The sequence below is a fragment of the Pelophylax lessonae genome, assembly GCF_965119305.1.
Source record: "Pelophylax lessonae genome assembly, chromosome: 9".
Lineage (NCBI taxonomy): Eukaryota > Metazoa > Chordata > Amphibia > Anura > Ranidae > Pelophylax > Pelophylax lessonae.
In genome coordinates, this window is record NC_138776.1 from 101,354,248 (window position 1) to 101,381,211 (window position 26,964).

At 40.5% G+C, this 26,964-nt stretch overlaps 1 protein-coding gene across 2 annotated transcripts in view; it reads left to right on the forward strand.

Annotated features, from left to right (window-relative positions):
* Positions 1–26,964, forward strand: part of BTRC (beta-transducin repeat containing E3 ubiquitin protein ligase) — a 339,554-nt gene that overhangs the window by 306,889 nt on the left and 5,701 nt on the right. For both annotated transcript variants that reach the window (XM_082267987.1, XM_082267988.1), the window contains 4 exons: positions 5,595–5,844; positions 7,923–8,041; positions 14,915–15,025; positions 23,350–23,428. In XM_082267987.1, the coding sequence (XP_082124113.1) occupies positions 5,595–5,844; positions 7,923–8,041; positions 14,915–15,025; positions 23,350–23,428 (559 nt within the window). The remainder of the gene's footprint in view (positions 1–5,594; positions 5,845–7,922; positions 8,042–14,914; positions 15,026–23,349; positions 23,429–26,964) is intronic.

Consider the following 26,964-nt stretch of genomic DNA (forward strand, 5'->3'; position numbering starts at 1 on the left):
AGATGAATTGCTTTTATTTCTTTATAGTTGACCTTTATTCTACTGTCAAATGTTAGTATACATATATTTTTGTTGTTTCTAGAACACAGTGCACCAGGCTTTATTACGATCTTTAAAGTTTTTTTTTTAAATATAACTTTGGAAAGTCTTTGACATGTTCACCTGCACCCATAGATACAAATATAACCATATTGTAAAAATTGCCCAAAAATAACACCAGTGCAATTTTCTGGTGTCATACAATTTGTGGAAATAACTGGTCACAGAGTGCTTAGATGTACAGTTGTTAATGAAGGGTAGAATTACTAATAGTCCAGTTTTGGATGTTCTGGTTAAGAGAGGCCATTACCTAGAACTAGGAGGTCAGGTAGTTTGTATAGCGGATTATCATTAGAATATGTAAATTGTCATTCAGAATTAGTCAGTCCAATTGCCCAAAAATGTAATTGAAAGCCCATCTGTATAGATATGAAGTCAAATAGAAGTCATACTAACAAAATTCCTGGTCTTTCCTCCATGTTCCAAGGCACTTCCAGGCAAAAATCGACCACAAGCCATAATATGCCAAGGTGCAGGACTATATTTTGATAAAGTTACAAGGCTTCAATTGAGCTTTAGAGCCAAATCTAATCATTAATTTTCCAAAGCATGCTATGAAATCTGAATAGAAAGGGAGTGAGTTATTCCATGTGGCAAACCAAATGTTAGGGAGAAAAGAACCACCGAAAGGTGTATGTCTGTGTCCTAATATACATCATTTATAGTACGGCTCATGTATAAAAGAGAAAAAAAATTCATATGTCTGGTGCTCGGTGGTGGGGGGAGGGAGGCAGCATTTGATTTTGGATATAAATGACACTTAGTGTTTTTTTTTAAGTAAACCTCTATTAAGTGAAACATGAAGGCTGTGATTGTTGACCTCTGTCTGAAAAAAGCTGGTCACCTAGCAACCTCTGTTTTCCAGTCACTGGCCAAAAACAATCATGTAAATCAGGATAGTTAATATGAAATCAGAGCTTCCGATCTGCATACTTGATATTGATCAGTGACACCAAAAATACTGAAGCCATTAAATCCGCATAGGGACTAGCATTTCTTAGAATGGATAAGTCAGCAATAGCAGTCTCCATTCTTGAGAAAAGTGCTAACCATCTATAGAACACTGCCCCGATTTTAAATTCTGAAAAAAGAAATACCTCTTGTTTTACTCATCACTTTAAAAATATTATTCTAGCCCAAACCTTTTCTTTCTTTAGATATGGATAGGGTCATATCATTGGTTAGGTTTTCATTGCGCTATATGCAACCCCATTCTGCAAAGCACTATATGGAAAGGGTGTCGTCACCAGGACAAGAAGTTAGGATAGATCTTACAGATGAAAAAAAAACCTTACTCGTTCTAAAAGTGACAAACACGTTTTTGCTAGATCTCCATTATAATCTGTGTCTAATGGCTGATTGCAGCCAAATTCTGCACGCTGCCGTTATTGCTTCTGGGTGGAAATGCAGTTTCTTGTCACATTTCAGTGCTCTGTGAACAAACTGTACAAAGCCAAAAAGGTGGGCAGTACTGGAACCAGTACAGTTTCTTTCGCTCAGATATATGGCCATTTGGAAAATAAGGAAACGGGCAACTATATATAGGCTTGCCTAGCAGGGCAACCAGGTACATTAGATGAAAGCTTGTATGAAACTGGAGACAGTCAGCAGATAAACAGGCAAAATATTCACATTTGTCTAGAGTTTACCTTTAAATGGGGTTTGAAACTAATTGGTTGTTATTATGCAGTGTGGTTTATTCAGAGAAAGCAGTAATGTAATACATTGGCATTATTCTTGATGAAATGCTTTTCTGATGTGTGATCGCTGGAAAAATGACTAGTCAGCAGAGTAAGCTTTAGACATTTCCCCAGTAATAATCCGCCTGCTCCTTGAATTTAAAATGTGGATTTCTAGTAAATTTCAAATAAGTGACACAAAAGCAATAAGCTTCAGTGAGTAATCTGTTTTTCTTCATATTTTAAGAAATGTCCACAAACCCATACACTTGTCCCATAATACATTATGTCTGCCGCATTTCAGAAGGTTACAAAGCTAATTTTCATATAGACCTGTGTGTCAGAGTAAGAGTGGATTATTTCGGGCCTTAGATAAATTTATTAACTATACATTCGGGCTGTCTTCTGCTACACTTCATAGCATAAAATATTTAAAGAATAAGTCCACTAAGCACTATTTGCATTTAAACTGTCCATATAACAGAACTCTACTGGAAATTTAGAAACCCTACAGTTGTTTCAGTCATAAAGCCTTCACGCTTTATACAACCAAAAAGCACGTTTTAGGCTTCCACAAAAATAGGACCATTCCTCTTGGGAGATCTGAACAAGAAGCTGTCTTGTTGTGCTCCATGTAAGCTGTGCTGTCAGCATAGTTTGGTGGAGGGACAGAGGTAGACACATTTTTTGGACTGTTTTTGGATACTGGCTTGCTTTGTTGCCCTCCTCTAATGTATGAATTTGAGCTAAATGTGCTTTTTATTGTATTTTAGCTATTTCAGAATAATTTAACTCCATATACTACTTTGCCATTAGGACTGTGCTATTTAAGGCCTAGGTTTCATTTTAAAAATACATTTTAGAAGATCAGCACAAGGGATGTTGGGGACGTTACTTGCCGTCAGTGTGATGTGTCCTTTGTGCTGCTGTCACCTGATTTAGTAGAAGCTATATAGCAAAAATTTTGTGTATACCCGACCATCAGACTTAGAATGGCATGTTCAACAAGCCCTTATAAGACTAGGGCATTGGGGCCTGGTGTGACTTGGCTCACACAGAATCACAACTTTGTGATTTTGTGCCCAATAGACTAAATGGAAACACATCTACATGCATTTTTGATGCAATTTTTCCCCCAACTATTCTCTGCCTTCTCTAGAAATGACAGGATGCAAATCATGTCAAAAACACATAGAAAAATGTACCAAGTTGTACTGCAGTTGCACTGCATAATTGTATTGGAAATCGGAAGAAATTGCAGTTGCATTAATGTGAACCAGACCTAATGTGGAGTCCTTCTATGTGGCCCAAACAGCCTACACTCTTCCTGGGTAGGCTTTCCGTCTGTGAGAGTTTTAGTTCATTCAGCTAAAAGGGGTACTGGTTTTCAATGAGAAGATCTGGCTCACAATCATCATTCCATTTATCCCAAAGGTGTTCAGTAGCTGAAGTCAGGGCTCTGCCGGCCGCTTATGTTCTTCCACACCAAACTCAAACCATATCTTTATGGAATAACTTGCATGGGGGCACAGTAATCAAAGTGAACAATAAAGGACCCTCCCCAAACTGTACCCACAAGGTTGGAATTGTGTAGTTGTCTAAAATGACTTTGTATGCTGTAGCATTATTAGTAATTTTTACTGGAAACACCTGAACTCAAAAAATTTAGATGGGTGTTCACAAGCCCATGCAGTGTAGATGTGATGGTCAGGTGTCCACAATCTTTTAGCTATGTTGTGTATCTGGGAAGAATTGAAAGAATGAAAATCACAGGACTAGCACACAGCATATGAAAATGCACATTTAATGCAATCCCTCATTGGAGCATAACTGCCATAGATCAGAGAAACATTCAATAAATAGAGCCAGTGGGGTATATCAAATATGTAAATTTTAAAATGAGTGAACATTTTACCCTTAATATGGCAATGTAATACTAGGTAGAGGAGGCATGGTGAATGTTTTGTGACAAAGCCCCCTCCTCAGGAGAGAGATCTCTGCTGAAAAAGGGGTTTGTTCTGAAACATTTGAGTTATTGTACCTCCCTGTCTGGTATGGAGGGTAACCTATTCACTCCAATGCATGATTTACCGCATTTGGCTCTATTTACGTTGTTTCCCTGATTTATTTATTTATGACATGTTTTGTACAATTTTGCTCTTATAGTGGGTTTCATTAAATTCACATTTTCATATATTATGTGCTAGTCTTGTGTTTCCCTTACTTATTATATTTTAGAATTTATAGGTTTTTTTCCCTATTTGGGACTGAAGCACCTGAATTCTTGTCTATATTTTTGATCAAACTTCATTATAGGTATGCTAGGAATCACTCATTTTATGAAGTGTTGAGCAGTAGCATGAAGTGTATCTATAGCCATAACTTTTGTTCTAGTTTTGGAGTGGGGAAGAGAGAGTCTGCCATGTTTTCACTACCCTTAGTGTTCCTTTTGGGGGAAATTTGCCTTCATATTTGTCTAGGTGACCAATGAGGTAAAAGAAAATCTTTCATTAAGGACACTTGTTCTGGGGTAAAGAACAGACCTCCCTTCACATTGAACTGATTTCTTCCTAGCTCTTGTAACTTCAGAACAGGAAGTGAAGGAAAGTATACCCAACAGGACATAAACACCAAATAAATCGAACTTAACTGGGTTTTAATTATTTTATGATATAAAACTAATGGCTTTAGATAACAGCTGACAGAAAATGGAAGGTTTTATTTCAGGCATAGAAGAAGGGAAGGGGAGAGAGAGGCAGAGAGGCGCCAGGCAACCAATGTGGCACATTTGAGTGAAAAACATGTAAAATCAATAACCTCTTCAACTCACAGGATGACAGTGGTGACAGTCTATGCCTGGATGGGCTATGGTGAAGATCCTCCACATGGGATCGTGGACTAGTCCTTGCCTCAGCTAGCAGCTTTGTGAACCAGGGGAGAGGACGTTGAAATTTAAAGCATGCAGTCTCTCTGATTCTTGCATTGCATCTCTGACCTTTTTTATACTTTAATACTTTTCATATTCAGGGAATTCAGCAATGCGCAAATGTTTAAAGGATAAGTTCACTTTTGGGAAAAAATAAATAAATGCACATTTTTTTTACAGGTAAAAAAATGTGTTTTTATTATTTTTGTTGCAGGAACCTGGATAGCTTTGCCCCAGTGATCAGCAGATTTCTGATGCCATGCAAGTTTTCTGCACACTGTCAGTGTATCTGCTTGCCCGTACGGGTAAGCTGATACTTCCAGACAGGAAGACTCCATGAGCTACCACAGAGCTCCTCAGCACCATGGTAGTTCATTGAGAACTACAAACCTCCAGCCGCTAAGGATGTTGGGGCTTGTAGTTCATTTAGACACACTGAGCTGTGGGTGGATGGAGCCCCGCATGGCAATGCTGTTTCAAATGGTGGCAGCTAGTATGGGGAACTTCTCCCTATACTGCTCTGCTGCACAAGGAGGGGAAGTAGCGGATGGCAGCTGCAGCACTGGGAACATGTTACATGTTCCCAAAGGTGAACTTATCCTTTAAGTTAGGAATTTTAAATATGTTGTTAGATAATGGAGTGTCATTCAGGAGGTAAGCAGCTGGGTTTTTGTTGAGGGTCACTTCTGTTAGTCTTGATCGTATTTTCCACTTCACCCAGAAGTCTGTTAATTTCAGGCAGTCCCAGAAAATATGAAGAAGATTCCCCACAGCGCAAATGAGTGTTGGGTACCTGGGGAAATATATGGTTCAGTTTTGCTGGAGTTCTGTACCACTATGTGAGGATCTTTTTAGGCATCTCTGACCTTTCATTAATATTTTAATTGCAGGGTTTGGGATGTAAACACAGGAGAGATGCTGAATACATTAATTCACCACTGCGAGGCTGTGCTGCATTTGCGGTTTAATAACGGTATGATGGTCACCTGCTCCAAAGATCGCTCCATTGCAGTATGGGACATGGCCTCTGCAACAGATATCACTTTACGAAGGGTTCTAGTGGGCCATAGGGCTGCAGTGAATGTGGTGGACTTTGATGACAAGTACATTGTCTCTGCCTCCGGTGACAGAACTATTAAGGTAGGTGATATTTCTTGATTGTCTGTCCTGCACAATTAAAGTAAAAATTGTTTTGCAGTAAGGTTGTATGTTTTCTCATCCTAGTGTTTTTTTCCTCCCTCTCTTCCAATTTCCTCACAAACCAAAAATGCTAGAAGGTTTTTTTTTTTTGCCCTTCATGTATGTGCTTGTCACTGGGGTATAGACCGCATTATAGAGGTCTTTGTGACAGGAACTGATATAAATAGCTCTATTTTTAAGTCACCACACAGAATATTGAGGTGGTTATTGTTCAATTTAAGCATCAAATATAAACCATAAATGCTGTGGTAGTGTTGAAAGTGTGGGAGGTATTTTGCTAGCTGTGTCCCTGTTGGGGAGATTAACCCTCTCTAAAAAGCAAAGTACACTTCGTAAGTGTGGGCCTTCTCCCCTTTCCAAAATGTTGTACTAATGTCTTCATCCTTCTAGCAAGATCCTGAGGAATGCGGAGTAGCCCAAATCCTACAAGAAGATGAACCTGCGCAATGCATCAGCATCACATCATCTCATGAGATTTGAGCTACTCCGCATTATCCAGGAGCTTGTTCGAATAAAGGTGCAGGTAAGTGATTTTTTTTTTTCACTTTAATGCTGCATTTTAGCAAAGTGGGGGGGCAGCCTTTTTGAATATTATAGAAATGCATAGACTGTTATTGCTCTCTCTTTCTAAAATAAGTTATCTGACTCTGGTGCTGATGCCTTCAGAGCTCTTGACAAAGAAAATGTAAGTTGATCAAGTGTGTTTTATCTTCACGGGTCATATGCTTGTTTTGTAATTCTGCTTTGAAAAGTGATGAAGTCAGGGGATGTGCATGCAAACTGGGCAGCTAACAAAGATAGGAGAAGCAATGCCATTTTACATGTTTCCTTCATGACTGTGTCCTTTTATTGAGTGCATGATTCAGTAGTTGCAGCACCCAGTTGGCATTTCAAAGGCAAGCTAAGCTGTGTTAAAGCGTAGTCTCTTGGAGACTCTAGCACAGGAGTGCTCAAACCTTTTGCTGAGCGAGGGCCATTTACGCAATTTGATAGGCAGTCATAGACAACAATGAACTATGGCATTTTACTGCCCCCCAAACTGCAAATGTAAGGGAGCCATTACTGTCCTGAGCCCCCCTATAAGGCTGCTTTCACCCTGATGCACTGCATTTTACCAGCACCGCAGGTGCAACACAGTGCACCTGTGGCTTTCCTGCGGGTTGGCTATACTGAGCCATAGACTTCTATTACGTCTTGTGCCTGTGGTGCACTTTCTGAAAGTGCACCAAAATTCCTGCATTCAGGAGTTGTTGGGCCCTTTCAGAAAGCCTGCAGGATATAATGGAAATCTATGCCTCAATACAGCTAACCCGCAGGAAAATCGCAGCTGCACATGCGGATCAGTGTGAAAGCAGCTTAATAACCCTTTTTTATAAATGCTAATATGCCCATGGTAAAAAAAAAGTGCAGTGTATGTGATATTTAATACACTGACCTTCTGCTGGCATAGCTCTTTAAGCTGCTAAATAAATCCCAGGTGAAATGGACTTGCTATCACTCCATCTTGGATAGGAGTTGGCGCTAGAGAGGAAGCATTGGCTTATGCAGCTCTTGCTTCCTCCATGGCTGCCTGCTTCCTCCATGGCTGCCTGCTTCCTCTGGTGCCCGCACCTGCTCCATGCACTCTAATGCTCTGGGATGGCTCGGTGGGCAACCCACTGAACACCATTTGGGCTTGCCACCCTGCGATTCCCTGGTTTGAGGTCGTGGGTCACAGGGTTGAGTATCTGTGCTCTAGCAGAAACATCTCCTTTTATTCCTTTGAAGGTAGAGAGTAACTCCACAACTGTGAAAGGTCACAGCAAGAAAGAGTGTGTGGAACTCTGGTGGTGATGCAGTGACATTCCTGCTAAACTTATTGTGTAAGAGACTGACAGGTTATTCAACCCATCAGTGTGTCTGCTCAAACTTAGATGCTTTTTTTTAAGTAGATTTTGGGCTTAAAAATACAAAATTAAATTTGCAACTTTTTTTGTGTATATAAAATTTGGTCTTTATCCCTGTTTGTTTGTCACCAGGTATGGAACACGAGTACATGTGAATTTGTACGTACATTAAATGGTCACAAGCGTGGCATTGCCTGTCTACAGTATCGGGACAGACTGGTGGTTAGTGGCTCTTCAGATAATACCATAAGGTGAGTATTGTTATTTAACAATGATTGTTTGTTGTCAGTTTTCTGTGTTTCAGCTAGAAATTAGGTTTTGTTTTAGATCTAATTCTCAAAAATGGTAAATGTTGGCGAGATTTGGGTCCCCTATAAAGCATTTCTAGTACAAGATGTAGAGGGTACCCACATGTTTTTAAAGCTGTCAGAGAACACACAGCAAACATCCTCTAGGGATCTGTCTCTGCTGCACTGAAATCCCAAGAAGTGTTGTCATCCCTGCCTACTTTCTCCGATGCTGGGCTAAAGAAAATATTTACCTTATGCTGTGGAGATTAGGAGGGGTGGGAGTTTGTTGTCCAGGAGGGGAAAACTTGGGCAGATTTAAAAGAGAAGTATGGGGTTTCCTTTTTTTTTTTCCTAGGTGGATGCAGCATCAATCCCCTGGCACTTCTGCACTGACAACCAAGCTCTCTGCTCTGCCCTCTCCTCGCCCATTGAAACGCTGGGCTGTGGATGGGGCGCAGCGGGCGACTCAGGCTCTCAGCGGTTTGCTGAGAGGCTGAGTCGGGTGTCAGTCCAGGCACCTGGCGTATCCCGACTCCATGGTCGTGATGACGCAGTGCCTGGACTGACTACTGTGACGTCAACAGAGAGCGGACTTCAGCCCGCTCTCTGCTGAAAACGAATCACAGGAGTGCAGAACAAACTGCACTCCCATAATCCATAGGAGTTGTACAGCCAAACAAGCTTTGGCTGTACATCTCCTTTAAGGACACTGCTTGGGACCTTAGTGCAGCAGAGACAGATTTGACAGCATACTACATGAGGTTAGGAGGTCAATAGATATTTGTCAGGATCAGTAGGTTTTTTTTATTCTCAGTATTTTTTAGAGCTACAGCATGGAGAAAATGTACAGTGCTGTGCAAACGTTTTAGGCAGGTGTGAAGAAATGCTGTAAAGTAGGAATGCTTAAAAAAATTATATATATATATATATATATATATATATATATATATATATATATATATATATATATATATATATATTATTATTTTTTTTTTTTTTTAATTGTTTATATTTATCAATTTACAAAATGCAAAGTGATCGGACAGAAGAAAAATCTAAATCAAATCAATATTTGGTGTGACTACCCTTTGGCTTCAAACCAGCATCAATTCTTCTTTGAAGGCTTCAAACTTGCACAGTTTTTGAAGGAACTCGGCAGGTAGGTTGTTTCAGACATCTTGGAGAATGAACCACGGATCTTCTGTGGATGTAGGTCGCCTCAAATCCTTCTGTCTATTCATGAAATTCCAGACAGACTAGATTATGTTGAGATCAGGGCTCTGCAGGGACCAAACCATCATTCCAGGACTCCTCGGTCTTTAGGCTGCAGATAGTTCTTAATGGCATTGTGGAGTTCCCTTAAAAACTGTGTGCAAGGGTACCTAGAAGAATTGATGCTGGTTTGAAGGCAAAGGGTGGTCACAGAAAATATTGATTTGGTTTGGATTTCTCCTCTGTTCATTTACTTTTCATTTTGGTAATTGATCAAAAAATAAATTCATAAATAATATTAACACTTCTATTTCTGAAAGCATTCTTCATTTAGAGCCTTTTTTTTACCGCTGCCTAAAACTTTTGAACAGTACTAAATTTCAGAGATGTACTGCATAAAATATGCTTTTATTTTGTTTAGACATAAACTTTAGTTATAAGAAGGAGCTTTCAAGTTTTTTTGCTGAAAGCCGAAACCTTTTTTGACTTTCTTAGATACCCACAGCTTGAAAGTTCAACAATATAGCTGTACAGAGTTACCTGATTGATAACCCTCTAAAATGCTTTGATAATAAGATTATTTAGTATTTGGCTTATTTATCTGTACACTCGATATGTTACCTTCTTTGCTCTAGACACCGTTTTTTATAGCTGTCACAGTTCCATCTTCCAGCTTTCTTTCTGGGTCTTTTAATCCCATGTTGCTGAAGAATAAAGATTTTATATCCTACTTTTGTCAACAGTGGGAGTTATGTCCAATTATTAATAACACAGCAGGAAAAAAGTTTGAATCTTTACTGGGAAGCAGCCAATACATTTCTTGAGGGAGCTGTTATTTCATACTCAATATCTAAGCGAAGAGAAACTACACAGTCAATAATGAACAGTGAGGCAGTTGATTGTGCTGGATGATGAATGGGAAAATCTGCATGGATATCTAGAGATAAACAGCGCCACAGAACAAAATAGAGAATAAAACAACTTTATAATGCTTTGGATAAGCAGTGAGTTTTCTGTTACTGTACATTTGTGTTCAGACACATAGGATGATATAGCAGATCAGATGGCAGTTTAAAACAAAAATATAGAAATTGGGTATTTGGTTCTGACCCTGCAACTAAAAGGGCAAGTGATCTGACAAATTCTAGTATCACTAGTTGGATTGTGTAGGGTTAACAATGGTTGGGTAGCAAACTCTTCTAAATATCTGAAGGGATAGTTATTACTCCGATATTACATAGTGTACTAGCACCAGTGGCTCATACCCAAGGGTTATGCTTGATAAAGGAAACTCTGTGCTAATGTTTAAATTAAAAAACGTCCATATGCAGCATTCCGAAGTTGAAAAGGAAGAGATGAATGTCCTCCACCAATCTGTGTGTCAATAAAGCACGCCACACCACCGTGATACAATCGAATCTGCTTACCAGACCATAAATAGTAGTGTGCAGTGCATTTAAATGCCTCTCTTAGTACATCCACAGGAAGACCCATAGACTTTCCAAACCATATAGGATCAAATTGGTAAGGCCTCTTCCACTCGATCGTATGAATATACCCAAAAAGTAAAGAATCTTTGCTAAAGGCATTCAGGTCCAGTCACATGACTGGCTCTCAGCAAAGGCTTTGGTGTAGATCACATTACTGGACCAGAGCAGACTGCAACTGTGATGCCTGCAGCATATCCCCCTGCACCTCTGGCCGTCAGCTCCTTAACCACTTAAGCCCCGGAAGATTTTACCCCCGTTCTGACCAGGGGGTATTTTGCGATTCGGTACTGCGTGACTTTAATGGACAATTGCGCGGTCGTGCGACGCTGTACCTAAACTAATTTGACATCCTTTTTTTCCCCACAAACAGAGCTTTCTTTTGGTGGTATTTGATCACCTGTGCGATTATTTGATCATGCGTTATAATCAAAAAAAGAGCGACAATTTTGCAAAAATAACAATATTTTTCACTTTTTTTTTTATATGAAATTCCCCAAAAAAATGTAAAAATCTAATTTTTTTTTAAAATTTTTGGCCAATTTTTTTTCTGCTACCTATGTTTGGTAAAAAAAAAAAATAAGCGTATTTTGATTGGTTTGCGCAAAAGTTATTGCATTTACTAACTAAGGGAAATAAGAGTAATGGCGGCAATCTGCGATTTTTTTTTTTTTTTTTTTTTTTTTTTTTTGCGGGACTGCGACATTGCGGCGGACAGATCGGACCCTTGACTGACATTTTTGACACTTTTGGGGGTACCAGTGACATAACTACAGTAATCAGTGCTATACATATGCACTGTTGCTGTAAAAATGACACTGGCAGGGAAGGGGTTAACTTTATTAGAGATGCAGTGACTATGTGTGTCCCTAGGGGCGTGCTTCTTACAGTGCAGGGATGTGGCTGTGTGTGTAACAGCACAGATCAACGGTCCTACATAGCAGGACCGTTAGATCAGCGCTTTTACACAGGGAAGAATGACAGGCGGCTTTGTTTACACTAGCCGCCTGCCTTTCTCCCTTCACAGCGGACGATTGCGAGTGACCGGCGGACATCGGGTCCGCCGGTCACACGCACGGAGGTGTCCGTGAACGAGCCGAGGTGGGAGCGCGCCTCCGGCGGCACGCGCCCACCTGCTATTGGCTTCCAGACTAGTGACGTACAGGTACGTCACTTTGCCTGGCCGGGGCTGACCGCCGCAGTATATGTACTTGCGGTGGTCGGCAACCGGTTAAGAATTGAGGGGGGTTGGACGGCACCTTTGTGGTGGATCTCCCTCCGGCTAGCAGGTCACTTCCCTGTGTGTCTGCTGTACCAAATGTACTGTACATGGTTTAGTAATTTTTTATTATTTATTACAGATATTTTTATAGCACCATCAATTTAAGCAGTGCGTCACAAAAATACTATACATTCACATCAGTCCCTGCCCTCAAGGACTTTAAAATCTAAGGTCCCAAACTCACATTTATGAATACATACTAAGGCCACTACAGGAGCAGTTAACCTACCTGCATGTCTTTGGAGTGTGGGAGGAAACCCATGCAGGCACATGGAGAACATGCAAACTGCAAGCAGGCAGTGCCGTGGTTGGGATTCGAACCGACAACCCTAGTGTTGCTAGGCAGAAGTGCTAAGCATTTAGCCACTGTTCTGTAATGCTGTTCTATAGCGTTGGAAATTCTCATTCTGCCATTTGGTGATCATTCAGTTTTTAATTGACAAAAAGGTATAAAACCTTTTCTTGGTCCTGCAACACTTTTATTCATTGACCAACTGGGAAATACTTTGCTCTCGGTCCAAGTAGTGTGGAAATTCAAGCAAGGTAGAATGGATCTCTTATTTAGTCATGCTGGTGAGGGATTGGCTTGTGTATGGTCATTTGTATAGGTAAATGGCAGAAAAAGAAGTGCCATCTTTTCAATGTTTAATCCTCTAGGGCAGGAGTTCCCAAACTGTGGGTTGGGACCCACTGGTGGGTCGCGAGCTGCGTTTGAGTGGGTCACGCAGAGCAGGAAATCATTGAGAGCAGGCCAGCTTAAATTGTGCTTAAATTACAAAGAGCCATAGCAGTCAAATCGCAATGGATTTAGGACCCCGTCCACGCAGTTTAAGGAGGCTGGTCTACATTTCCCGCGAGGAGGATACTTGCATCAGTGAGTACGTATGTGGGCTTTTATATAGGATATGTTCATGGGGTGCAGAGCCAGCTCCTCGGTCCTGCTGGCGGCAGCAGTGGTGGCTACACTGGCGGCAGGATTCTCTCAGCTATAGCAGGCAGAGACTGCAGCCTCTGTGTCATATGAGGACCAGGTGGCCCCGCGGTGTCAAGAGTTCATGGCAGCTTCTGTGATCCCACTAGAGGATCTGAAGGCGAGAAGCCAGGACACCAAGACCAGCATAGAGCTCCTCATCATGGAGACTCTCGGTGAGGTGTGCTGGGCCCTGGAAAGGGCAAACGGGCTTCACCTTCACTGTGGACCGCTGGGAGAGGAAGGAGGGTGAGTGCCATATAGCCTGCTGATCACTGTCCTGGGGTTGTTGATTTCTGTCCTCTGCCTGCCTTATACTGTCTCTGAACCCTCACTTAGAACATCTGGCAGGTGTATTCAATAATACATTTAAAAGTAGTGAATTGATATATTTAATTTAACATCCCCCTCCCTTTAAAATATGCATTATTTTATTATTATTTGCATTTATATAGCACCAACAAATTCTGTAGCGCTTTACAATATTCAATTACAAGCAAGTGAGTCCCGAAAAATAACTGTATTCAGAAGTCGGTCTCGGCCAAAAAATGTTTGGGAAGCCCTGCTCTAGGGTACTTTCCATTGCAAGCAGACCTCAACAAAAGATGCTTGTTGACACTTTGGCTTAGCATTGAGGCCATTGATGTTGTAGCATTATAATAAACAATCCTGCAAGTGATATCTGTCAAGGTGAAGCTGGAGTTCATCAAGTGGGGTAATTAAAGTGGTTGTAAATGACTCAAGGTTTTTTACCTTCATGCATCTTATGCATGAAGGTAAAATACCTTCTGTTTGCAACAGACCGCAAAACCCCTCCCTAGGTCTCTTCCACCTCATTAGCTGAGCCAATGATCAATGAGGAGGGGGCGGGGCCAAGACGCTTTCTGTGTGTGAATGGGATAAACAAAGCAGCAGCTGTGGAGCCCCAATAGCAAGCTGCTTGCTATGTGGGCAGGAGGGAGGGGCCAGGAGCGCCGACAGGGGACCCCAGAAGAGGAGGATCAGGGCTTCTCTGTGCAAACCACTGCATGGAGCACTTATGACGTTATTTAAAAAAAAAAAAAAAAAAATGTGCCTTTATTATCACTCTAAAGGTGCAATGTAGCAGTGAACAAAGCCAAATGGACAACTGTGCCTGCAGGCCCAATCTATTGCAGGTACTCTATTGTTTCCTAGGACAGACAGGATATTTTGTAGGTGACCTCATGGCGGGGGTGTGTGGGTGTGTGTTCTATATATAATATGGAGTAACAATAATGAGCATCATAAGGGGGCCCCAATGGTCACTTTCTACAGCAGTTCTCATTTTTCATCATAAAACAAGATTTGTCAGACCATGCACAATGTAGCCCTATTTTTCTTTTCCTAGCTGGCAGGTTTGGATCCCAGCATGGTCTTCTGCTGCTATAATCCACTCTCTTTAAGATTGTCTGTTTGAAGATGCCTTCTGCACCCAGCTATTGGTTATTTCAGCACTTATGGACTTTCTAACAGCATGTATATGCGTGGGGTCAATATTACACTTTTGATTACAGAGGACAATGGATGTGGAAGAAAACTTGTTAGCCCAAGAGGACACTTTTTTTTTTTCTTCTCTAAAAGCATTTTAATAATGGATCATTTTTTTATTCAGATTTCAGTTTTGAATGGACACTGATACTGTATGTTGAATCACACTCTCTTGTTTTTATCTTGAGGGCTTCAGCAGTGAGGGTAGAATTTATTCGTAGCTGCCTTTGGTAAAATAAGCTGGTGGGTTATCTACGTTGGCATCTCCTTATTCTCTATACTACAATGTAAAATTTTGATTACTCTGACTTTTTAGGTGAAGACTTTAGGATGACCCTTTTATATTTTTATGTGGTGGCTTTCTTCTCTTACAGACTATGGGATATTGAGTGTGGAGCATGTTTACGAGTTCTGGAAGGACATGAAGAACTGGTACGATGCATCCGTTTTGACAACAAAAGAATAGTCAGTGGAGCATACGACGGGTATGTTTGTTCTCAAGTTTTCTTTCCTAAATGTATCTTTATTAGGAGATAGGGGGATAATTATAGAGTATGAGTTAAAGAACAAGGGTAATGTGCTCCTTTTATTACAGATAGCTGTAAAAGCACCAATAGAAACCTTTAAACAGAATGTGCTTAGCAGATAACCTTCACAAACAAATAATGCCTTAAAATGGTTGAAAACCTCAGTCATGAAATCTGAACAAAGCACATACTGTATAATCTGTAGTGTTTACTTGTCTATCTCCAAAGCTCTAATTGTCATTTCTCTCTGGTGCTTAGTTCTTCTGTTATCAGCATAAGTCACTTCTGGAAGTCTTCCCGACACATGAGATACAGTTTGTAATGGGGAGGAGGGCTCAGCACACAGCTTGTCTAATCAGAACACTGCTCTGCATGTTCCTTTGTGCCTGTGGAGCGGGGTGTGTCCCATTCCTCCAGTCAGTTCTCACACAGTGTATAAGAGCTGTAACTGCCTTCTCCTGTAACTGTGCTCCTCACAGATGCCGAAGGAATTTATCACAATTGTGCTCTTTTGAAGGCGTGTAGACAATAGAAGACTGCAGATAAACAAGTAAAAAACAGATGTAGGAGGATTTGTTTCATCTCTGTGTATCATGTGAGGCTATTCACTTCTTCACTGGGTATATGAGCGGGTTTTTAAACCACTTGAAATGAAAAACCGCACATGTGCTATTATCATTAAGAGAATTTCCACCTATAACTGTTATTTTTGGGCTCTTGATGCATGAATCTGTCTAAGCTATGGAGGAGTAAGCAGAAGACACAGTAGTGAAGTTTATCACACCTTCTATTGAGGTTGATTTACTAAAACTGGAGAGTGCAAAATCTGGTGCAGCTCTGCATGGAAACCAATCCGCTTCCATTTTTGTTTTTTTGTCAAAGATTTATTGAACAAGCTGAAATTAGAAGCTGATTGGCTACCATGCACAGTCGCACCAGATTTTGCACACTCCAGCTTTGTAACCAGTTGTACATATGCATTGGGCAAACATGTTTTTGATCTGTTAAGATATTGAACTGCTATTGAAGGAACATTTTGATAAAAGGAATTTTGTATGCACAAGTTTCAACACATAAAGATGTTCTACATAGAAGGTTATAGTAGTCACAAGCATTTCTCATAAGGATACCACATCTATATGGAGCTTTAGATACTCATTTGTATGGTTGTTATTGTAGAATTATTATTTGCAATCTAATTTAGCTAAGTTAATCGTGGCTTTCTGCTTGCTGTCATAACAGTATCTCTGCATATAGGCTGCTATTTTCTCATATCACAGATGTCTTGCAGTCATTGGATAACAGCTGTAAAACTGTAAAATTTTACTTCTTTGTAGACTGAAATTATATTTTTTCTTTTGGCTTAAGGTCAAAGGAACACTAAAGAGACTACTCACCTGCTTCTATGGCATCTCTCCCTCGCTGCGGAATCTCACTTCCCAATGAGGGGGCAGTGACTGAGGGGCATTCTGATGCAGGGTGGGAGCAATGCTATAGGAGCTTTGTGAGTGTTCTCTCTACTCCTACAAATCTGGATGCTGGTGAGTTGCCACCACAACAGGATCACTAGTGTACAATTGCTCTAAGGCTATTACATTACATATTACCTAAGCACAGAGTTCATCAGGGTCTAGCATGGCTCTAAGGGTGCCATACTTTGCACAATATTTGCAAGCCATGCAACCTTCTTAAGTGTTGCCTTGTAACAGTCTTTGGAATAAGTGCTGCAAATCTTGATCAGCCTTTTTTATTTTAAGTTCCTTAATGAGGAGCTAGGGAAATATGTATCAACGTTCCAGTATTTTTTATGAGAACATATTTCTTTTCAGCTGTCATAGTTACATGACATCTGTTTTTATACTAAGTGGCCATGCAACAAATGATCTGATATGTAATATAAGGGGTCGAAAAAAAGAAGAAAGAACTGTACTGAGGAGAGAGATTAGTAGTATTCTCTTCCAAGAGTGAAGTACCAGTATGTAGAGCTGATGACCTATTACTGTTGTCTTAATTAAGGCAATAATATAATACCTGCAATATCATTTTTGATCGTAATGTTAAAACAATTTGAAATCACAGCAAAAATCTTTCTACCCGTGAATGTGTTTTTTGTTCAGGAAACACTGTACAATGTTTCCTGAACAAAAAACACATTCACGGGTAGAAAGATTTTTGCTGTGATTTCAAATTGTTTTAACATTACGGTCAAAAATGATATTGCAGGTATTATATTATTGCCTTAATTAAGACAACAGTAATAGGTCATCAGCTCTACATACTGGTACTTCACTCTTGGAAGAGAATACTACTAATCTCTCTCCTCAGTACAGTTCTTTCTTCTTTTTTTCGACCCCTTATATTACATATCAGATCATTTGTTGCATGGCCACTTAGTATAAAAACAGACGGGCACAAAACAAGCCTGTTTAATATTCTTGGGATTCCATTTAAAGAAGAACTCCAGCTTTTGCTCCCTAAGCAGCAGATGCATTGTGCATGTAAATGGATCGCAACCCCACTGTCATTTTTTTATGTGTAACCTACGTTCTTTAGCAGTATACAGCATGTTTCTGTGTCTGTGATGTCACCCCCTCCTCTTGGCTGAATTTCTTAGTGATCTGACTTTCTGCTTTCTTCCTTTCCCAGTACTGTTACCACATCTCCCATGATCATTTGAGCCTTTGTAGCTTTAGGTTGAGCTATGGGAGTCACTTGTACCAGTTCTTGGAGTTGATGTAGGTGGGTCCCAGGGTTTCTGTGGGGGTTTCTGGGTCTTCATGTAGTTGGTGAAAGGTCAAATTCTGTCATACGTCCTCCTGTGTCATTCCTGTCTTGCAGCATGCCAAAGAATAATGGCTTACTGCAAGACTACAGAGGAAGGGCTATGGGAGGTTATTATAAAGATGTTTCCTTCATATGTAAATGAATCACGCCACCGAGGACAGGATCTTAAAAGGGGGGGGGGGGACTCTCCCTGTTCACACTGGTCGGAATATTTACTGAATTCATAAAGGATACACCTTCATACACAGCCCGTTCTAAAAGCTAACTGGTCGGGACTGAATGGATCACAATTAGAATTCAATCCTGCCCAACAGAAGCACAGCTAGCTTTCAGAATAGGCAGTGTATGAAGGGCTTTCCTTCTTGAATAGTGCTGTGATCTGTGAGGCGGGACTTGGGAGGTTTGGACGCTTCCTGTAGGTGTGGCTGGGCGGGATTGAATGCTAATTAGGATGTATTCAATCCCACCCACCATCAGAGCTGTGAAGGAAGTTCCATAATTTGCAGAGTCTGAAAAAAAGGGGAGTGTTAGACTATAACTGCTGCAGGAAGTGGCTGTGGAAGGGACATAAGTCTATCAGCTGGATCTACAGTGTCACATGACACAAAGCCACAACTAAACCCAAAATATCAGGGGATCTGCAGATAACAGAGCAACGTAGTACAGAGGTATGGATCTATGCTGGATTGATCATTTATATCAGTTCTAGTGAAAATAAAGTTGCAGTTCTGCTTTAAGGGAATTCTAATAAATTGAATTCAGGTAATGATGGTAAGATGAAATGTGCTGATAAATATTTTATAATTTCCACAAAATTTGACTAATATAGCCAGCTTAACCGTGATGTATCAGTATCTGGAATATACAGTGGGTACGGAAAGTATTCAGACCCCCTTAAATTTTTCACTCTTTGTTATATTGCAGCCATTTGCTAAAATCATTTAAGTTCATTCTTCTTCCTCATGAATGTACACATAGCACCCCATACTGACAAAAAAACACAGAATTGTTGACATTGTTGCAGATTTATTAAAAAAGAAAAACTAAAATATCACATGGTCCTAAGTATTCAGACCCTTTGCTGTGACACTCATATATTTAACTCAGGTGCTTTCCATTTCTTCTGATCATCCTTGAGATGGTTCTACACCTTCATTTGAGTCCAGCTGTGTTTGATTATACTGATTGGACTTGATTAGGAAAGCCACACACCTGTCTATATAAGACCTTCCAGATCACAATGCATGTCAGAGCAAATGAGAATCATGAGGTCAAAGGAACTGCCTGAAGAGCTCAGAGACAGAATTGTGGCAAGGCACAGATCTGGCCAAGGTTACAAAAAGATTTCTGCTGCACTTAAGGTTCCTAAGAGCACAGTGGCCTCCATAATCCTCAAATGGAAGACGTTTGGGACGACCAGAACCCTTCCTAGAGCTGGCCGTCCGGCCAAACTGAGCTATTGGGGGAGAAGAGCCTTGGTGAGAGAGGTAAAGAAGAACCCAAAGATCACTGTGGCTGAGCTCCAGAGATGCAGTCAGGAGATGGGAGAAAGTTGTAGAAAGTCAACCATCACTGCAGCCCTCCACCAGTCGGGGCTTTATGGCAGAGTGGCCCGACGGAAGCCTCTCCTCAGTGTAAGACACATGAAAGCCCGCATGGAGTTTGCTACAAAAACACCTGAAGGACTCCAAGATGGTGAGAAATAAGATTCTCTGGTCTGATGAGACCAAAATAGAACTTTTTGAGAAAACCAGGCACTGCTCATCACCTGTCCAATACAGTCCCAACAGTGAAGCATGGTGGTGGCAGCATCATGCTGTGGGGTGTTTTTCAGCTGCAGGGACAGGACGACTGGTTGAAATCGAGGGAAAGATGAATGCGGCCAAGTACAGGGATATCCTGGACAAAAACCTTCTCCAGAGTGCTCTGGACCTCAGACTGGGTCGAAGGTTTACCTTCCAACAAGACAACGACCCTAAGCACACAGCTAAAATAACGAAGGAGTGGCTTCACAACAACTCCGTGACTGTTCTTGAATGGCCCAGCCAGAGCCCTGACTTAAACCCAATTGAGCATCTCTGGAGAGACCTAAAAATGGCTGTCCACCAACGTTTACCATCCAACCTGACAGAACTGAAGAGGATCTGCAAGGAGGAATTGCAGAGTATCCCCAAATCCAGGTGTGAAAGACTTGTTGCATCTTTCCCAAAAAGACTCCTGGCTGTATTAGATCAAAAGGGGGCTTCTACTAAATACTGAGCAAAGGGTCTGAATACTTAGGACCATGTGATATTTCAGTTTTTCTTTTTTAATAAATCTGCAACAATGTCAACAATTCTGTGTTTTTCTGTCAGCATGGGGTGCTATGTGTACATTCATGAGGAAGAATAATGAACTTAAATGATTTTAGCAAATGGCTGCAATATAACAAAGAGTGAAAAATTTAAGGGGGTCTGAATACTTTCCGTACCCACTGTACCTTGCCCTGTTGAGGGTCCAGGGCCCTTTGTAATGGTCCTAGTACAGAGAAGCTCAAGTAAACAAACTAATATGGAAAAGTAAGAAAGTTTTCTTCAGTACAATAAAAATGCCTAGTCACTTAATTGAATTATGCTGCCTGATCTGATGAAGTAGTCATCTATGGAACATTATTCCAAAGCTATAACTAAACCTTTCCTTACTCAAGTTTTGCATTTTAAACTCTTGGGTACCTCACTGCTGGGAACATTACAAAAGAGAGATGCAGTGTGCATCGCCAGTACAACAAAGCTTTCACGTGGACTTAACAGGAAGAAGGACTGCAGAACGGAAGGTTCTAAAAAATGTTGTCACCCTTCTTCTGCCTTACAGTGTTTAAGTAAGGCATAAGAGTCACAAGACATGTGCTTGACTGTACAAATCTCGACCAGTAAAGAAATTCCTATATGCCTGTCTCATCTGATTGTTTGGCTCTTTGGGTCAGGCTGCCCTTTAAGAATTTAAACTGCTTTTCTAAGTGCTGGGTAAAGTTGAATATGAAAGATTTCGTACATAGGAATTAGAATACAAAGGATATGTTGTTTTTATATCAGGTGCCATTTACATTCTCCATTAATTAACATCACCTGTTCTCAAGCTATTTGTCTTGCTTCATTTTAGAATTGCGTGGCAAAAATATTCTTATTTTTCTTTCGGTTGTAACGAAGCTGAGGCATGTTTCATTAGCCAAAGCATTTATCAAAATCTACTCCTGATCTGTTCACCACGGGGCTTCGTTATTAGAGGCCCTGCTCTAATTAGCATCAGTTATTTGACAGCAGTGCTCACTCATGTTTCATCACATGACTCTTTGTGAACACCGCTGCTTGTTACACCCTTGCACATGACAAACACTGCTGCTATTGTGCACACACCGAGTTTGCTGGGTCAGTTGATACACAGGCTGCAGAAAGTCCAGGATGTCAGCCTTTTGGGTTCACTAACATATTTCACAGCCATATCATATGAGTGGGTGTTTAATGTACAGAGAACTGCATAGACACGTAAAATGGATCTGTCATCTTACCATGATTTTAAAAAAATCCTCACCCAGTTTGTAGATTGAGGTTGACTTGTGATGTGTCATACCCTTGATATTCCTAAAAGGAGAAGTTCACCCTTATCACCTTTATTTTATTCCTTCAAAGGATATGTTCACCTGTATTTAGGATGGAACATGTAACATAAAAAAAATATTTATTGATAAACCCACGCTATCGTGACAAACAATGTGCTACCAAACGTGCAAATAGAGTAACAAAGCTGCTGTTAATATGTAAGGTGCTAAAACCTCAAAACACTAAAATAACATAAAAAAAAGCGCTGCTTCAAAATATTGTGCAATATTAGCATACAAGTGCAATAAACAATGTTAAGTGCTAGTGCAAAGAAATTAAAATATAGAAAGTCCATGATGCAAAATATAGTGCAAAAGTTGCAATATAGTGTCTGTGCTGATAGGTATCTTCTGCTGATGATATCATAGTGCTCCCCTTCTGTGATCCCTACTCGCTAGAAATATAGATCAAATAAGCATGTAGTACTACCAAACACAGATATAAGTGATACTTCCACTCTTCCTCCTCCAAACACATAAGGTACTTATAGTATGTACTGGTAGGGATGCACCGAATCGATATTCGGATCAGATATCGGCGCCGATATGGCCATTTTAGATGGATCGGGGGATCGGTAACATTGACCGATCCACTTGCCAATCCGGTTTTTGCTGAGTAACGGCTCAGCCATCCCTTACTAGGTGTAGTAGTAGTATGGGATGGGAGCCGCTACTTCCTGTATAGGTCCGGCTCACAGGCGGAATGATATCAGATGCACTCCGCCTGTGAATGGAGGAGCCACACACATGAAGCAGCGGCTTTGCTCTGTACTGCAGCCGCTTGCTTTGTGTGTAGCTCCGGATCGGTATTGGCGATTTAACAACGCCAGGTATCGGTATAGGGTCCAAAAAGTCTGATCGGTGCATCCCTACTTACTGGATCTTGGAATTTTCCTAAATGGTTCCTTCAACCATATGGCTCTCATCCGGTATATACATGGGATGAAAGAAAGGTATCCATAGCATAAAACCATTTAAAAATGTATTGAGATTATATTAGATGCACTTACAGCATAAATATAAAAAATGAGCATAAAGGCTGGTGTGGTTCGCCATTCAGCGTGCGTTCCAAATACCGGAAATAAGTCACAGATTCGTCCCCGCTTGACACATTTTGCCCCTCCTATCGGGCTGTTCAGACATGCTGCAGAGTCTCCCCCCCTCCCCAGTGATAGCGGGTGGGCATCTTCTCTGGGCGCCCGCTTTCACTGGTTAAGTATAACGTGGTCATGTGGGGCTTTGCCCTCCTGGCCACATTAATCATTTACAGTCCTCTGTAAAGGGGAAACTACAAGTCCCAACAGTCTTTGGGGTTGTCAGCTTGTAGTTGTCAATGAACTACCACAGCACTATTGAGCGTTCTGGTAGTTGTCTTTTCCTGTCTGTGTGTATCTGCCTGCCCGCACTAGGTACAAGCAAACAGGTACACTGTCAAGTCTACGGGTGTCCTGCATGGTCACCCGTGATCTGCTTATCGACCTGTCTCACATTTAATATTTCTCTCAGCATTCTATGGGGGAAAAAAGTGATGAAAAGCACAGGAAAATGTACGATAGTGTGAAATAAATGAGGTTGAAGGTTTAATTGCTATGAAAATGAACAAAATGCTATTTCTTAGGCATGGCTTTTACTGGTAAGAGTTTAATTGCTGACCGGTTATCTTTAATGCAAGATCCCATCTGATTTACAGTGGCTACAATAAGTTGAAACCATTGCACTTTGCGCTGCCTTATTAAATAGCCTTGACTGCATTACTTACATATTGTTTATTACTTTAACATTTTATTTGTGAAAAACGAGGCTCGTTTTATTGCATTGTCTCTTACTGTTGTGAGCAATCTATAACTTACTCTTTGGCTTGCAGGAAAATTAAAGTGTGGGACCTTGTGGCTGCTTTAGATCCTCGTGCTCCCGCAGGGACACTTTGTCTGCGGACACTTGTGGTAAGTACACAGAGATTTGTTGTGCCTTTTGCTCAGAACTAAGGTATTTAAACAGAGTTGTTTTATATAGCACAAGAGTATGTATCTTGGTTATTTAACACATGAAAATGACCCTCCTCTACAGATTATAAGGGCATCTTTGAAGTCTTCTGGGAAATACTACCAGCTTTTACATACTGCTAATGGGAATAAAATTGGTAATCCAATATTCGCAAAAAGAAATGAAAAACCCAACACTTGACAACCTGATCCACAGTTTTGTTATTTAAGCTGACATTGCTCCAACAGAGAGAAAATCAGATTCTTGCTGCTACTTAGAAGCATGTGTTGATGCACAAACCTATTGTAGATATTGGGATTTTGTGTCTGGGTGGAGTGAGGAATGTTGCATGGAATCAGAGCAGAGTGTGCAGGGTCTGTCACTGCCTTTTGCTCCTATTGGATCTGAGCAATTATGGAGGCTCTTCTGAAGAGAGGAAAGAAACTGTCTCTCCTACGATGACACCAACAGACTTTCACAAAGCTCTCTCCAGTGAAGCAACAAACTCTGAGTGGTTCTTATTCCCTGTGATAATCATAACTCCACTTGCTATCTAAAACCCAAAAGGAAGAGTAAAAACTCTTTAAAAAATAAAAAATCTGCAACAAATATTTCCAGTCTTCGTTACTTTTCTATGCTTAAACTCTGCCTGTTAATCTTTTCAGAAAAATTTAAAAGGTGAATTAACACCTTACTCCCTTTCATCCCGAAAGACCTTGCTGTACTTAACTCCACTGGTAATGAGCTGTGAGTTCTCATACAGCCATTGTATCGCCTGGGGATTTGAAATCCCAACTCTTCTCCCCCTTCTTTCTGTAGGACTTCTTGGACAGATTCAAGTGAATTTTGATTGGTCAGTGATTTCACAGAGAATCGCTCTGATCTGTCCTGGAAGCCTTGCAGAAAGAAGCAGGTAAAGAGCAGGATCTCAAATCTCTTGACTGCTATGCAAGCTGCCTGGGCACTGACCGTTCTTTACCCATGGAGGCAGGTACAGAGGGAACAAAGGGGGATGGGGAGGTTTAGGATGTTAACTTAACTTTTTTTTTTTCTGAAAAGGGGAGTTTACATTTTAACAGATAAGTGTTGTTGGTTTATACTTTTTATACAAAAAAAAAAAAACAGCAGTACAGTTATACAAATATACAAACCTAAAAATCACTAGAGTCTATAGGTGTAATTATAAAACAATCTAAGGATACAAATTACATTTATACTATACTGTAATATATATGACCATATGTATGTACATATTTTGTCCGCTTAATCTTGTATCCTTGTATATGTTGTCTCAGGACTAAATCCACTCATAAAGTACCATACTAAGTGTACAGTAGTTTATGGATGGAGCAGTCAGACGGGATATATATATATAGTATCTCATCTCACAAAAGTGAGTACACCCCTCATATTATTATTTTATTAAATCTGTTCATGTGACAACACTGAAAAAATGACACTTTGCTACAATGTAAAGTAGTGAGTGTACAGCTTGTATACCAGTGTACATTTGCTGTCCCCTCAAAATAACTCAACACACAGCCATTAATGTCTAAACCGCTGGCAACAAAAGTGAGTACACCGCTAAGTGAAAATGTCCAAATTGTTCCCAATTAGCCATTCTTCCTCTCTGGTGTCATGTGACTCGTTAGTGTTACAAGGTCTCAGGTGTGAATAGGGAGCAGGTGTGTTAAATTAGGTGTTATCGCTCTCACTCTCTAATACTGGTCACTGGAAGTTCTACATGGCACCTCATAGCAAAAAACTCTGACAATCCAAAAAAAAAAGAATTGTTGCTCTACATAAAGATGGCCTATGCTATAAGAAGATACCCTATATTAAGATACCCTATAATATACCCTGATATTTCAAAACCCTGAAACTGGGCTGCAGCATGGTGGCCAAGACCATACTGCGGTTTAATAGGACAGGTTCCACTCAGAGCAGGCCTCACCATCGTTGACCAAAGAAGTTGAGTGCACGTGCTCAGCGTCTTACCCAGAGGTTGTCTTTGGGAAATAGACAAATGAGTGCTGCCAGCATTGCTGCAGAGGTTGAAGGGGTGGGGGGTCAGCCTGTCAGTGCTCAGACCATACGGCGCACACTGCATCAAATTGGTCTGCATGGCTGTCATCCCAGAAGGAAGCCTCTTCTAAAGATGATGCACAAGAAAGCCCGCAAACAGTTTGCTGAAGACAAGCAGACTAAGGACATGGATTACTGGAACCATGTCCTGTGGTCTGATGAGACCAAGATAAACTTATTTGGTTCAGATAGTGTCAAGCCAATGGTGGTGGGAGTGTCATGGTCTGGGGCTGCATGAGTGCTGTCTGCACTGGGAGGTACAGTTCATTGAGGGAACCATGAATGCCAACATATACTGTGACATACTGAAGCAGAGCATGATCCCCTACCTTTGTAGCCTGGGCCGCAGGGCAATATTCAAACATAACGACCCCCAAACACTCCTCCAAAATGACCACTGCCTTGCTAAGGAAGCTGAGGGTAAAGGTGATGGACTAGCCAAGCATGTTTCCAGACCTAAACCCTATTGAGCATCTGTGGAGCATCCTCAAACGGAAGGTGGAGGAGTGCAAGGTCTCTAACATCCACCAGCTCTGTGATGTCATCATGGAGGAGTGAAAGAGGACTCCAGTGGCAACCTGTGAAGCTCTGGCTAACTCCATGCCCAAGAGGATTAAGGCAGTGCTGGAAAATAATGGTGGCAACACAAAATATTGACACTTTGGGCCCAATTTGGACATTTTCACTTCACAGGGATGTACTCACTTTTGTTGCCAGCGGTTTAGACATTAATGGTTGTGTGTTGAGTTATTTTGAGGGGACAGCAAATGTACACTGTTATATTATAAACTATACACTCACTACTTTACATTGTAGCAAAGTGTAATTTCTTCAGTTTTGTCACATGAAAAGATATAATAAAATATATATTCACAATATTAAAATATTAAAAATATTTACAAAAATGTCTCCGTGTGCGTATGTATGTATGTATGTATATGTGTATATATATATATATATGTGTGTGTGTGTGTGTGTGTGTGTGTGTGTGTGTGTGTGTGTGTGTGTGTGTGTGTGTGTGTGTGTATTTGTATATATAATTTTATTTTCTATTGTGTTCCTACAACAAAATTTAAAAAAAAAAAGTTATTTCAATTTGACCAATGTTAGTTTTAAACCTGCTAAAGTTACTGTAGATTTTAAAAATGCAAAGTGTATTCTGTCATTTGTCCTGTTTATAATGACCTCAAAATGATTTTGGAAATTGGAAAAAATTAGTGTTGCTTAATGGTAACTGTTAATAAAGGGTTAAATTCGTTTTTTTTTTTTTTTTTATTTATTGAGAGCCTATTAAAAACTGACAATAAATGCCGTTAAAGGCACATTCCTTTGTGCGTGTAAAAATAACTGCTCAAAATACATTGTTACGATACAATTGTTGCTATGTATTATAAATAGTCTGCAAACAATG